Raw genomic sequence first — 14,917 nt, forward strand, 5'->3', positions numbered from 1 at the left:
GAGAAAAAGAGAGAGAGAGAGGGAGGGAGGGAGGGAGAGGAGAGAGAGAGAGAGAGAGAGAGAGAGAGAGAGAGAGAGAGAGAGAGAGAGAGAGAGAGAGAGAGAGAGAGAGAGAGAGGAGAAGCTTATCTGCCAAAGATCGACAAAGTTGTTAGCTTAACCAAAGATGATGAGCATATCTGCCCACAGCATAATGTAACATACCTCCAAAGTACTCCAAACTCAACATGAATTCACTGTACTTATCTTAGCATCCTCTCTAATCTGGTGTCCCACTTTTCATCCAAGTAAAATAGGTTTTTTTCCCCCTAAAGTATAGCACCCTGATCCACCCCCACTCTATAGCATCTTGCCTCCTTATCTGAATTTTTGCTACCTGAGGCAACAGAACATTAGCAGGGCAGTGGAAGGGTGATAGAAAGAGTTCTGGGCTTGCACTCCATGCCCAGATTCAAGAGCCAAGTATCACATTTACTAGCTCTGTGATCATGAGCAGATTACCTAAGCTTTCTGATCTCATTTCTCTCATCAGTGAAATGGGGCTAATGATCCTTCCATTGCCTACCTTACTCAGTTGGTTGTGAGGAAAGCACGTTGTAAACCTTAAAGCAGAGGATCAGTGTGACATGTCATTTTTTCCTTTCCACATCTGTTCTCTTTAGAGCTGGCCCTGGTAATGCTTAGTTACCTGGATGGAGTAGATGGGGCTTCACTGTAGGTTTTTCTCAGGAGTTTCACATAATCCTAAGGAATCCCTATGTAGATTTCAGGGAGTCAATGAACTTGAGTAGGAAAATCGTAACATCTTCATTTTAATATGTAATCGGTTTCCTTAGTAGTCCTGTGGATTTTATTTGTACATTTAAAAATTTTATCCTGAGGATGAGTTCATAGATTTCTGCAGATTGCCAAAGAGGTCATGACACAAAAGAGATTAAGAACCTCTGCTCTAGACAGGTTTTTAGAAGAAAGACTGTCAAGAATTTTTAGAAATTAGGTTGAACAAGTGTAATGTATTATTTGAGTTTTGGAGTCTCTTGGATATGCTCATCATCTTTGGTCAAGCCCATTTGAATGTGTCATTCTCTGGCAGCTAAGTTTCTCCTAGTTTGGGGCAGGCCTCGTTCTCCCAGGCTATATGACCAAAGGGTTAGGATGTCTTTCCTGATGCTCAGTTAGCTTCAGTCAGTACAGTTCAATACACATGTATTACTCTCTTTGTCTCTGTTTCTCTGTCTTTTTCTCTTTCTCTCTTTCTCTCTGATTCCCTCAATGTCCTCATCAACTCGTGGGCTCAGTTATAAAGTATTAGTAAGTGTAGCCTTATAAAGGCCAGCTAAGTTGCACAGTGGATAGGGCACTAGGCTTGGAATCAGGAAGATTCATCTTTCTGAGTTCAAGTCCAACCTCAGACACTTCCTAGCTGTGTGACCCTGGGCAAGTCACTTAACCCTGTTTGCCTCAGTTTCCTCATCTGTGAAATAAACTGGAGAAAAAAATGGCAAATCTCTTCAGTATCTTTGCCAAGAAAACCCCAAGTGGAGTCACGAAGAGTTGAACTTGACTGAAACAACTGAATAACAATATGTGCTAAGCACTTTACAAATATTATCTCATTTGATCCTTACAACAACCCTGGCAAGATAGGTTCCTCATAAATAAATTTTAAAATATACCCATTTTACAGATGAGGAAACTGAGGAAGTCAGAGATTAAGTGACTTGCCCATGGTCACATAGCTAACAAATGCCTGAGTCTGGCAGTTTGGTGTTGTTCGGTCTTTCAGTTATGTCCGACTCTTTGTGACCCCATGGACTATAGAACACTGTCCATGGGGTTTTCTTGGCAAAGATACTGAAGTATCTACTTAGCCTGGCAGTCAGGTCTTCCTAAATCTTATATGAATTGATTGTCATTATCAAAGAGACCATGACATCAGGAAGGCAATGCCATGACTTGCAAATGAATTGGTTTAAGTGAGGCAGGGCTGTGCAAAGTCACTAGCCTCACTCTCTCCTCCAGAGCCATCTGGGTCCAGTGGCCAGATATAGATCAGGATGACTGGAGATGGCTCCAGATGAATAGATACAGAGTGAAATGAGAAGGACCAGGTGAACAATTTATATAATAATAACACTATGTAAAAATGAACCATCCTGAAAAATTTAAGAGCCCTGATCAACACAACAACCAATCCACATTCCAGATAGACACTACCCACTGTCCTGACAAAGAGGAAAGGCGTAAACATTCAGAATGAGGTATATACTTTCAGACATAGCCAATGTGGGGATGTCTTTGCATAGTTGTTACAAGGATTTTGTTTTTCTTTTTTTATTCAGTGCAGGAGGAGAGGTAGAAGAAAAAACAATTATGATTAATTTTTTTAAATGGATAATACAGTACACTGCTCTTGGAGGGACATATATGTGCTTTTTTGCCTAGTCCAAGAAGCTGGTCCTGTCTTCCAGCCTCCTCCACATGAACTGAACTCCCCCACCTCTCCCAGCCCAAAACAGCATTTCTTTCTAAAGCAAAGGTCATCTCTAATCAATGAGGGAGAGGAATATGGGTTTTCATCCAACCTAAACAGAATATATTTTTTTTAATTTCCAGGGGTACTTTTTGTTATGCTGTGGATAAGATGACTTTTTTCCTCAGATTTCATTCACAAGGTTCATTCGGTTTGTGATTTTTTTCACAACCTGAAGCCTGTCAATGGAGAGTTCATGAGGTACCCACTTTTTCTCCCCTTCTTTCCTGAGTTTCCTTTATAACGCATACTGTGCAGCACCGTCATCATATTTTGAAAGCATAAATCACCAGAGTCCTGATGAAAAACATGAAAGTCAGGCTTGGGCTTTCTTCAGGGCTGGGGACCAGTGACCTGACTCATCAGAAAGCCTGCCTCCCACATTTACCACTTATCCTGCAGCCCTGCAAGACTGTTGACTTCAGTAGGACTGATTGGGGTTCACTTTGAATGGGTGATCATTAACAGCTGTTCTGTGTCTCACTTGAAATGGGGTCCAGCTCCCCAGAGCTTGTCTATCCTAATCACTTGGCACTTCTCATTCACTGCCTGGTCAGCATTATTTTTTTATGTGTGTCTGTCCTGTCCTCTTTGCCAGACTCCATATTCACTGAGGGCAGAGATTATGATTAATAATAATAATAGCTTACATTTTTTACATGTTGCCTCATTTAATCCTCATGAGAACTCTGTGAGCTAGGTAATACAAGGTATCATTCTCCATTTTAAATATGGGGAAACTGAGGTTTGGAGTTGTGACTTTCCCAAGTCAATGCTCACCTCCCCAGCCTTCCACACCCACATTCATAGTCTGATTCCAAAAATGTGGGCTTCTCTCCAAATGTTCTTTTTTTCCCATTCAGAGACAACTGGAGGGGGTGTGAAGGAGAGGCCAGAAATGTACATTTGCCAGGGCTCTCTCATCTTTGCTAGTAAAAGCTAGCATTTATATGTTACTTTAGGGTTTGCAAAACACTTTACAATATTTGATCCTCCCAACAATCAGTCAATTAATCAGTAAACATTTATTATGTGTATACTGTGTGCCAGATGCAGTGCTAAGCGCTGGAAAATGGCTAAGTGACTTACTCAGGATTGCATAGCTAATAAGTACCTGAGATGCAATTTCAATTCAGGTCCTCCTGAATTTGCCCATCTAGAGGCAGCTGAATAACCCAGCAGATAGAGTACTGATCATGGAGTTAAGAATACCTATGTTCAAATCTTGCCTTGGATATTTACTACCCATGTGATCCTGAGCAAGTCACTTAACCTTTGTGTGCCTCAGTTTCCTCAACTGTAAAATGAGGATAATAATAGCACCTTACCTCCTGGGGTTGTACTGAGGATCAAATGAGATAATGTTCATAAAGTGCTTAGCATAGTGCCTGGCATATTGCAAGTGCTTAATAAATGCTTGTTTTCTTCTTCCTAACTCCAACTCTGCTGTTTGGTTCACCATACCACCTAACTGCCTCAAAATGCTACTATCACTGCATGTGAGAGTACTGGACCCCAGGGGCGCCCAGGACTCCAAGCTCCAGAAGAGTAGAGTACACCATCCTCTACCAACCCCAGCAGCCCCTCCTCTGTCCTTCCACAAATCCAAGTGCCTAGCCCCAACTCAAGGGGCCCTCCAAGCATGGATGGCTATACCAGCTGCCTCTCATTCTCCTTCCACGCTCGCTCTCACTGACCTTACATATATCCTCCCACTCCCTCTCCCACATCCCTCTTCTACTTCGCTCCCTCAAAAAATGCTCTCTCATAAACACACCCAAGCCTGGATCCCATTAACACTATGCCAAATATGCTTGGATCACCAACACCCAAAGAACATGTTTTCACTCTTGAAATAGTCAAGGAATTTGAAGACACCTAACAGCTGTGGGTGAGAGGCAGCTTGTCAGAGGGGACAGAAAGCCAAAAAGACCTGGGTTCATATCCTTCCTCTGACACACACTAGCTGTGTGGCCCTGAGCCAGTCATATAACTAATACAGAGACTCAGTCAATTCTCTAAGAATATAATTTGCAGAACAAGTATTGATCTGTGTTGGTAAAAAGAAGTCCAAAGAAATGAAAAATAAAAAACTCAGAACCAGCTGTTTCTCTCAGCCATTCCAATGGCCAGGGAGTCTAACACAAGGTTATATAAGGAGTAAGGCCAGTGCCCAGTTGACTACAGCATATTCTTTACCTCTTGCCCATGCTTAATACATGTGTGTTGATTTGCTCTTATGGGCATCAGGAAAGCCATCCTGTGCCTTCAGTCATGCAGCCCAGGAAGACAAAGCCAACCCCAAACCAGGAGTGGAGTGGGAAGAGAAACTCAGAAAATGGTAGAAAGAGATTCCCACTCGGTCTTCTTTGCTCCGGGATTTTGCTAGGAGAATACTCCATTCAATTTTGTGTGTGTTTAATGCTCCCAGAATGCTATCAGGGAATGCCATAAGGAAGACTGAAGCATAACACTTGAACATAAAATCATTAAAGTTTGAAGAACATAAACCTTTAAAGATCTGCCTTGCCTTTGGAGTAGAAATAACATCTCTATTTGTTATGATCCCATTTTGGGCTACTCCAAAACTGAGTTAGTCCTGAAGGATTCCACATTCCATTGTTTTCAGAGCCCTAAAGTTAGTGACAAGAAATAGAACTGGTCTAAAGAAACATTCCTGAAACCATTATAATCATCTTTGAAAATTGCTATCTTGTTTTTATATCACCCCCATGTCTGAATGGGCAGCTAGATGTCCCAGTGGATGGAATGTTGGTCCTGGAGTCAGGCAAATATGGATTTCAGACATTTATTAGTTGTGTGACTCTAGGCAAGTCACTTAAGCCTGTTTGCCTTAGTTTCCTCATCTGTAAAATGAGCTGGAGAAGGAAACAGCAAACCACTCCAGTATCTTTGCCAAGAAAATTCCAAAAGGGGTTAGGAAGAGTCAGGTATGTCTGAAAATACGGAATAACAGCAACATTTCTGAATATATCTCTCTCTTCTGCTTTACTCAGGAAGCCATCCTTTGTTAGGAAAAGTCAAAAAGAAAGAGAAGAAAAAAATAAAAAGCAGTTCAGGAGAAGTAACCCACACTCATAAACTTCCACCTCTGCAAAGAAGGAAAGGAGGTGAAGTTTCTCAGTCCTTTGGGACAGGAAGGGAGAGGAAAGCTTAATTATTATATTACCACCATGTTCATTGCACTCTAGATCTATAATTAATCTCCCACAAGGTATAAGATCAGAGATCTAGGACCAAAAAGAACTCCCCTCTAGTCCAACTCCCTTCCCCCATTTACAGATAAGGAAATTGAGGCTAGACTGCCGGAGCTGGTGTCTCTGAGGAACTCAGCTCACAACTAGGAATCACCTGAGAAATGTTTCCCACTCCACCCCCTAAAAATGTGCTTAGTACACTTTTATGTTTAATCTGCATATTTAACATAGTCTCCATCACTTCAAATAATCAGCACAATAATAAATCATACTGTGCTTTATACTCTGCCAGTTTCTGACAATTTAACAACTGGCTCTCTCCAGTTCCAGCTGGCTTCAGCACATCCCTATGGTCAAAACCATTGTTTGAAGTTGTGCTTCAAGACAGTCCAGAAGAACGGCTTTGTCTCTCCCTCCTTGGGGTTTTTCCCCTTCCATATGCCACGTGAAAGATGTTGGGGAGCCCATGTTATCCATCCTTCTCTCTGTGGGCAGCATGGTGCAGTGAACAGAGCTTTGAACCTTAAAGTAGGTTCACATCCCAGCTCTGACACTGACTGACTGTGTGATCACAGGCACATCATTGAGCCTCAGTTCTTTCAGTTGTAAAATGGGCATTTTTTTAAAAAACTGTACCACTACCTCTCAGAATTATTGGGAAGCTCAAATGAGATGACATATGCAACCTGCTATATAAATGTCGGTTATCATTAGGTACTTCTTTATGGGGGCAGTGGATAGAGCTCTGGACCTGGAGTCAGGAAGACCCATGTTCAAATCTGGCCTCAGACATTATCTGTGTGACCCTAGGCAAGTCACTTTACCCTTTTTGCCTCAGTTTTTCCTCATCTGTAAAATGAGCTGGAGAAGGAAATGGCAAACCACTCCAGTATCTCCGCCAAGAAAACCTTAAATGGAGTCATGAAGAGTTGGACATGACTAAATAACAACTTCTCTGTTCTGAGGGGATTAACAAATCTGCCTTTGACTAACTACAACTCAATCATCTCCCATGTCTCCTCCCCACCTGTGTTGTGAGTTAAAAATGAGATAATAGATCTGAAAGCATTTTGGAACTAAAAACACTAAATCAATTCAAAGTGTAAAGAGAGAACTCGATTATGATCTTTAATAACTACCATTCAGGTAGCATTTTATGACTACAAAATATCAGCACGCATTTATTTTATATATATTATCTTGTTTGATCCCCACAACCACCCTGGGAAGTAGGTGCTATTATTATCCCCATTTTACAGATGAAGAAACTGAGGCTGAGAAAGGTAAAGAGTTGTCCAAGGTCACATAGCTTATAAGTATTTGAGTCAGAATTTTCACTCAGATGTTCCTGACTCCTGGTCCAACAGTCTAGCCACTGCAGCACCCATGTTTGCATACCTGGTCTTGCTTATATACCTGGTCTCATTTATATACATGGCCTCATTTGATCATATATGGCAACTAATATGAGTATTATTTTCCCCATATTATAGGTGAGAGGGGCATCTCGGAGTTTAAGACCTGCCTCTGACATATATTAACTGTGTAGTTAATAACAACAACAATAATAATAGAGGCTCAGACCTAGAGTTGGGAAGACCTGAATTCAAATCCAGCCTCAAATACTTACTAGCTCTGTGACCCTGGGCAAGTCACTTAACAATTGCCTGCCTGAATTTCCTCATCTGTAAAATGGGGATCATAATAGCACTTGCTTCCCAGGATTATTGTGAGGATCAAATAAGATAATACCATGAAGCCCTTTGCAAACATAAAAGCACCATATAAATGCAGCTACTGTTATTATTAACCATAGGAGAGCTGCTTCATTTCCCAGTGCTATAGATGACTGTTCTAAGAGTATGTTGAGTTGCTGGTCTGCACTGGTGGAGGAAGCTTCCACAGTGGGAGTTCCCCCACAGTGATGAAATCACAGGTTGGGACCAAAAATTTTAAAATTTACAGATGAAAGTAACTGTAACTAGGAGATATGAAAGCATTTTGCCCAAGGCCACTTAAAAGAGCTAAGACTCGAAATCAAATCTTGCAACTGTCAAGTCTGATGTGATTTCATTTACTCCTCCCAATGTTTCTGCTTTACTCTTCTTTCTGTTTCCCTCTCCCCCCCTATTCATTATCGTGCTCATGGACATATACTGTAAGTCAGGTTTGGGTCCCTTCTTATACAATGGCATGTAAATAAAAGTAGACATCTATAACACAGACAATAAAGAGATGAAAAGAGCTCTGGACAAGGAGTTAGGAGGACTGGATTTTCATCCTAAATCCATTAACAAGCTGTGTGACCCTGGACAAGTCACTTAACCTCTGTTTGCCTCAGTTTCTGTAAAATGGGGATATTAATAGTACCTACCTCAAAGGGTTGTTGTGAGAATCAAATGAGATAATAATTGTAAAGCACTTATCATATGTCTGAAATATAATAAGCACTAGGTAAATGTTAGCTATTATTCACTTCCCTCTCTGTAGTTTTCCACTTGCTCCAAAGAGGTAGATAGATGGTGCAATGGATAGAGGGATGGATCTGGAGTCAGGAAGACCTGAATTCAAATCCAGCCTCAGACATTTACTAGCTGTAACCCTGGGCAGGGGCAAGTAAGTGGTGCAGTGGATAGAGCACTGGGCCTGGAGTCAGGAAGACTCATCTTCCTGAGTTCAAATCCAGCCTCAGACACTTACTAGCTGGGTGACCCTGGGCAAGTCACTTAACCCTATTTGCCTCAGTTCCCTCATCTGTAAAATGATCTGGAGAAAGAAATGCCAAACCACTCCAGTATCTTTGCCAAGAAAATCCCAAATGGGGTCACAAAGAGTCGAAAATGACTGAATAACAACAACAAATCCTAGGCAAGTCATTTAACTTCTGTTGGTCTCAGTTTCCTCAATTGAAAAATAGATAATAATAGCACCTACCTGCTCCCCCAGGATTGCCGTGAGGCTTAAACGAGATATTTATAAATGGCTTAACATAGTACCAGTAGGTGTTTAATAAAATGCCTGTTTCCTTTCTTCCCCACAACTATCTTTGGGCATGGTCCAGCGTAAGGATATACAAGAGAAGTTCATATTGTGTTAACATTTTTCAGCCAGGGAAACAAAACGCTAATTGTCTAATGGCTAGACTGTAGCTGTTTCTGTGCAAAAAGAATGAAGTTAGAATGAAAAGAGGTGCAGGGGTGGTCTGTTACCGTAATGTAACCTGGGGCATCATTAGAGACATTTCCAATGGAAATGCTGCCTGGATTTCATCTTGAGTTTCCTGAGATGGATGCTGCAATTGTGAGCTCATCTGGAGCATGGTTAAGCTTTTGGACTTGCTAAATGTAAATGCGCTTCCCTCACTCTCCATAAATGGCTCTTTCAGTGTTTGGCAAGATCAGCCATTGTTGATTCTTTCTCCTACGACCCTATGGCACTTGCAAACATCAGTTTTCCCAGCCCCTCTAAAGGCTGGTTAGTGTTCATGTTATACAGCTGGTTAATATACACATAAGACAGCTAATTGATATTCAGGATATACAGCTGTTAGTGTTCAAGTTATACAGAAAGAAGAGATAGATTGGCTTCTCTCAACATCCAGCAGGTTTTTGTGGTTGTTTTGGGTTGAGAGGGAGGGATATCAAACAGGCAACAGGCAATGGGAAGAGTCATGGTGGAGGACACAGACACAGACCAAGAGACAGTGCCTTGGAATGTCAGTTTCATTTTAGAATGTAAGCGTCCTGAGAACAGGAACCATATTTTTTTGCATGTTCTGTATCATACCCTGCTTATTTAAGATCCTCAGGAAATACTGATAACGATGAAAATTTTTAAAAACCCACTAACTCTTATTGTTTAATGCTTTCATGAATCTTGGGATCCTGGAATTCTTTCTAGCTGGAGGAAAAATAAACTTTAGAATCACCAAGCATTGTGGTGGAATAGAAAGGATGCTGGCCCTGGATTCAGGAAATTATTGTTGTTCAGTCATGTCCCACTCTTCATGACCCCATGGACCCTAGGTAGCATGCCAATACTGTCCATGGGATTTTCTTGGAAAAGATACTTGAGGGATTTACCATTTCCTTCTCTAGTAGATTAAGGCAAACAGAGGTTAAGTGACTTGCCTAAGGTCACAGGCTAGCAAGTGTCTAAGGTTGGATTTGAACTCATGTCTTTCTGCCTCTGTACTCAGCGCTGTATCCATTGAGCCACCTAGTTACCCCAAGAGTTGGGGGATACTTGAGTTTAAATCTCTGGACCAACAATTACTAGCTGTTTGACCTCAGGCAAGTCACTTAAACTTTCTGAGCCTCAGTTTCCTCATCTGTAAAATTAGAAATAAAAATCTGTAAAATATTACTTAGACTACCTGCCTCTCTAGGTTGCTATGAGGAAAGTGCTTCAAATCCCCAAAGTTCCATATAAATGTGAATTTTTCTTATTAGGTCTAACCCCTTCATTTTACAGATGAGGAAACTAAGGCCTGGAGAAGTTTTTTTGTTTTGTTTTGTTTTGTTTTTTTGGCAGTTGGGGTTAAGTGACTTGCCCAGGGTCACACAACTAGTAAGTGTCAAATCTGTGGCTACATTTGAACTCAGGTCCTCCTGACTCCAGGGCCCGTGCCCTATCCACTGTACCACCTAGCTGCCCCAGGCCTGGAGAAGTTAAGTGAGTTACCCAAGGTCACACAGGTAGTAATAATAATCATGATAATAGCTAACATTTATATAGTACTTTAATGTTTGCAACACAATTTACTTATATTATTTTCACTCGATCCTCACAACAATCCTGAGATATATGTGCTATTATTCCCATTTTAAAGATGAAGAAACTGAGTCTTAGAGCAGTTAAGTGACTTGCCCAGGGTTCCACAGGTAGTAAGTATCTGAAGCAGGATTTGAAAACTAAGGAGGCCCTCCTTCACTCTATCTACTCTTGTAGGTAGCTGCCTAATTAAGGAAAGAAGAGGAGATTTGAAACCAAGTCTTATGATTTGAGTGTTACCACTGTATGGCTTGTCCACTTACTGCTGAGCTAAGACTAGAACTCATCTGACCCATCCTCCCACCCCAGAGCAGTATTCTCATCTACTCTTTCCATCCCACTGTTGCCAATGTTTCAGGAGCTGCTTGAGGGCCCCCATAATTATTCTCTCAGAGCCAGGGAATCCACCTCTACCTTTTTTTAATCTTGCTCTCTTCAGGAATCAACTACTGTGCACAGGGTAAACATGGCTGTGAGCATGAGTGTGCAAATGCAGAAGAAGGCTACTACTGCCGATGTCGTCCTGGGTACACCCTAAACCCCAATGGGAAGACTTGCAGAAGTGAGTATTTGGCCCAAACTGACATGGATCATCCCCCCCCTGCTGGGGTTGGGGCATGTGAGTACCAAACGGGAATTCTCTCCCCAAACCTTTGGAGATGATGGCCAAACAGCCTTGTTTTTGTGAAGGGCAGCACAAACACCATACTCAGTTATGGGCAGATCAGTCAATCAGCAAGCATTTCTGAAGTGCCTGCCGTGATCCAGGCTCTGGGGATACAGAGACAAAACAAAAGAATTCCACTGAAGGCAGAACTCACCACCTCCCAAAGCTGTCTATTTTTCTTTTTAGATAAAGCAATGATCAATAAGTAGTCAATAAATATTTATTAAGCTCTGACTATGCTTCAGGCACCATGATAAGTTTGAGGATGCAAATACAAAAAAGGACCATCCCTGCACTCAAAGAGCTTACAATCTACTGTGGGTAGACAACACATAAAATGAAGCTGAAAGGCTGGGGAGGAGAAGAGAGAGAAGGGTAAGGTACCAGTATCAGGGGCATGGTAGAGAAGAGTAGTGAGGCCAGATGAGAAATGAGGAGATTTCTAATCTGAGCTTCCTCCTTAAATGGAGGTTTGGGAGTTCATGCCCCTCTCCCTCCAGTCAAAGGCAGGGGATAAAGATAAGGTGGAGCGTAAAGGCAGATGGGATCTGCCTTTGCAGGAGGATGAGGTTTTTCCCAATAACGAGCTTCCTGAGTCATGGTGGAGAAATCTTAGAGAAATGCAGCCAGTTGAGAAATGAGTAACTCTCATTAGGTTTGGGGTGGTTCCCCACCCCCAGTTAAATTGAGCCTGATCTGTGCTTTCCTTCCACTTGCTGCTCCTAGATTTGCCCCCATGGGCTAAGCAGAAGTCTTGCCTCCTTGCCATGTAACCGCCCTTCAAACACCTGAAGACAGCTATCAGCCTTAAGATGGTTTTCAGGCAGTAATAGCATTACTGGCCTCTCTAGATACATAATTGACTTATTAGTATTAAAAATGGAAGAAAGAAAAGAAAATTGGTAAAATAGTCTAGTCGAGGCAAGTCTGAAGTAATAGCATCCCAATTACCAGAAAACTGAGCTGAGTATAGTGGGGCATTTACTTTTTAGGCATTTTCTTAATTCCCTCATCTAACAGCCCACAACAAAGCTCTATTTAATGATGTAAGCTCATGGAAAAATGGAGACTTTGCCAACTGGAAATTTCTGTAGCTTTTTACAAGTCATGGTCTCCACTTTGCTTGCTCCAGCCAACAGGGCTGGAAACGACGTATGTTAAATCAGGATGGATTCCTGTAAATCTGCCATATTTGGGGGGAAGGGCGTGGAGAAGGAGAGCAGTAACTTGTCTTGGGGAAAAAAAGGGATCTTTGTGTCATTGCTGATAGCCATGGACCTCACTGAACATGGACTGTTCACCAAGCTAGCTGCACATCTGTAAAAGCTTTAGGACAGAGATACATTGTGAATGAGAACAGTGCAGCTGTTAAATATTTGAATCATAAATTGTTAAGAGAGAAAGTTTCAAAGACAAAGCATTAGGTACAGACTTGTCCTCGTTAAAAATTGTTTCCTTTTGAGTCCCTAAGAGAGACAATCAACCAGCATAAATATACTAAGGACTGACTTTTAGAAATGCCTCTAGATACACATTTTCCGGTAAGTTGGTATAGAAATGGAGCTAATCCAAACACTTTCCCAGACTCCATCTTCACAACATTCATGAAGACCCTGTCTTATCTGGCATTCTGCCTCTGAAACCATAAGCTAAGAAAAGAAGCAAAGTGAAAGTCTGGACTAATTAATTCCATTTGGCAGATAAATATTCAAAGACTTATTTATCATGTTCAAGGCACTGTGCTAGGTAGTGAAGAGTAAAAATTTGGGGAAGGGGAAAAAACAGTTCCTGCCCTCAAGAAGCTTATAGTCTCCTGGGAGATGGAATGAAGTATATGTCATGTAGACAAATAAGAATTATGATAGATAGATAGATAGATAGATAGATAGATAGATAGATAGATAGATAGATAGATAGACAGATAGAGTGAGTATTTAGTAAATGTTTATAATGTACCAGATACTGTGCTAAGTGCTAAAGACATAGATAAATATAAGCAAGACAGTACTTGCCTTCAAGGAGCTTACATTTCTAAAATTATAAAGGTATAAAGTGATAGCTACAAAGGAAAATCCAAATAAAGTGCTTTAGGAAGATTTGAAGAGGGAAGGAAGATGATTTTGATCTGAGATCAGGGAAGGATTAATGGAGGTGGTGACACCCAAGTTGAGCCTTGAAATAAAGAAGGATTTTCAGTAAGTTGAGATGGGGAAATGAGCAGAACTATAATTAACCAAGAATATTTTTACCTGGGGAGAAAAAGCAGGTGGGTGGGAGCAGCAGGTGGCACATAGGACAGCCCAACCATAGGTATGTTTGCATAAGGAGAGGGGACAGTCCAACATTGACATTATCAGAGATCAGAGGTAAGATCGGCCCTGTGACTTCGGTACCATGGCAGTGAGTCTCTGGAGCAGGAAGAGGTGACACACAGATTGGCTCAGCTCCTCTCAGGAAGGAAATACTCACCCTGTCAGTGCCCTGGGACACAGCCCCATTCCCCCATGAAAGTGTCGGTTCTGGGAAGGAGTGCTTTTCAGATATAGAAGAATAGCCTGCACATATGCACAAATGAAGGAGATTGAGCGAATGATTAATAAGCATTTATTAAGTACCAGCTATATGTCAGGCACATTTCCTGCCCAAGGATATAACAAGAAAATGGCTCATGTAGCTAGAATGTAGATTGTATTAAAAGGAGTCATACGAAATAAGGTGGGAAAAGTAGGTCGGAGCTGGGCTGTCAAGGACTTCAGATACCCAGCTAAGGAAATAATACATTGTCCTAGGGTATGCAATAGGGAGCTACTGAAATTTTATGACTGAGGGGGTAATGAGGTCAGATCTGTATCTTGGAAACATTATCATGGCAGCTGTGTGAAGAATGGATTAGAAAGGAGAGAGAGACTGGAGGCAGAGCATGGTCCATTTAGGAAACCATTATAATAATAGGGGTGAGAGGTGATAAAAGAAGACCTAAAGAAGTTCTGAGAAGTGGAGATGGGATATAAAGAAGCTCAGGATAGGTGACTTCATTCAGGACTCAGATCTGTGTCAATCCAACCTTCTTCAGACACAAGTTAAATCCCACTTTATGGGCAGTCAATGCTACCAGAGTATCTAGGGATCAAATGAATGTCTGACCTAGTCATATGCAGATCAGACCCTGTGGTTTATGTAGATAGAATAATAAAACCTGAGAATTAGGAGCTACCTTAGAGATTGTCTAGTCCAGCCTCCCACCCACTGCAAGAATCTCCTTTAAAATTCCCTGGCAAGGCATCATTTAACCTCTAATTGAAGACTTCCAGTGACAGGGACAGCTAGGTGGCACAGAGTTCATGATCTAGTCTCAGATATTTAATAGCTGTGTGACCTTGGGCAAGTCATTTAACCTCTGTTTTGCTTCAGTTTCCTCAACTGTAAAATAGAAATAATAATAGTACCTACCCTCTCAGGGTTACTGTGAGGACTAAATGAGATAACTGTTAAGTACTTAGCACAGTACCTTACACATAGTATGCACTATACATAGATGATATTTCTTTTTCTATATATTTAATTATAATATTATATATTAATCTGTATTCTATATATTATAATTATATATAAGTATAGCTTATAATGATGTATTATTATCACTATTATTATCATTATAGGGAACTCAGTACCTCACAAAATAGTCTATTTCATTTTTTGACGCCTAAAATTGTTAGAAAGTTTTTT

The 14,917-nt window shown here is 41.2% G+C and overlaps 1 protein-coding gene across 1 annotated transcript in view; it reads left to right on the plus strand.

Annotated features, from left to right (window-relative positions):
• MATN2 (matrilin 2) overlaps positions 1-14,917 on the plus strand; it is a 202,873-nt gene that overhangs the window by 142,740 nt on the left and 45,216 nt on the right. The window contains 1 exon segment of the mRNA XM_020968963.2: positions 10,964-11,086. Coding sequence (XP_020824622.1) covers positions 10,964-11,086 — 123 coding nt within the window.

The sequence above is a fragment of the Phascolarctos cinereus genome, unplaced genomic scaffold, assembly GCF_003287225.1.
Source record: "Phascolarctos cinereus isolate Bilbo 61053 unplaced genomic scaffold, phaCin_HiC Scaffold_4;HRSCAF=312, whole genome shotgun sequence".
In the NCBI taxonomy this organism is placed as follows: domain Eukaryota; kingdom Metazoa; phylum Chordata; class Mammalia; order Diprotodontia; family Phascolarctidae; genus Phascolarctos; species Phascolarctos cinereus.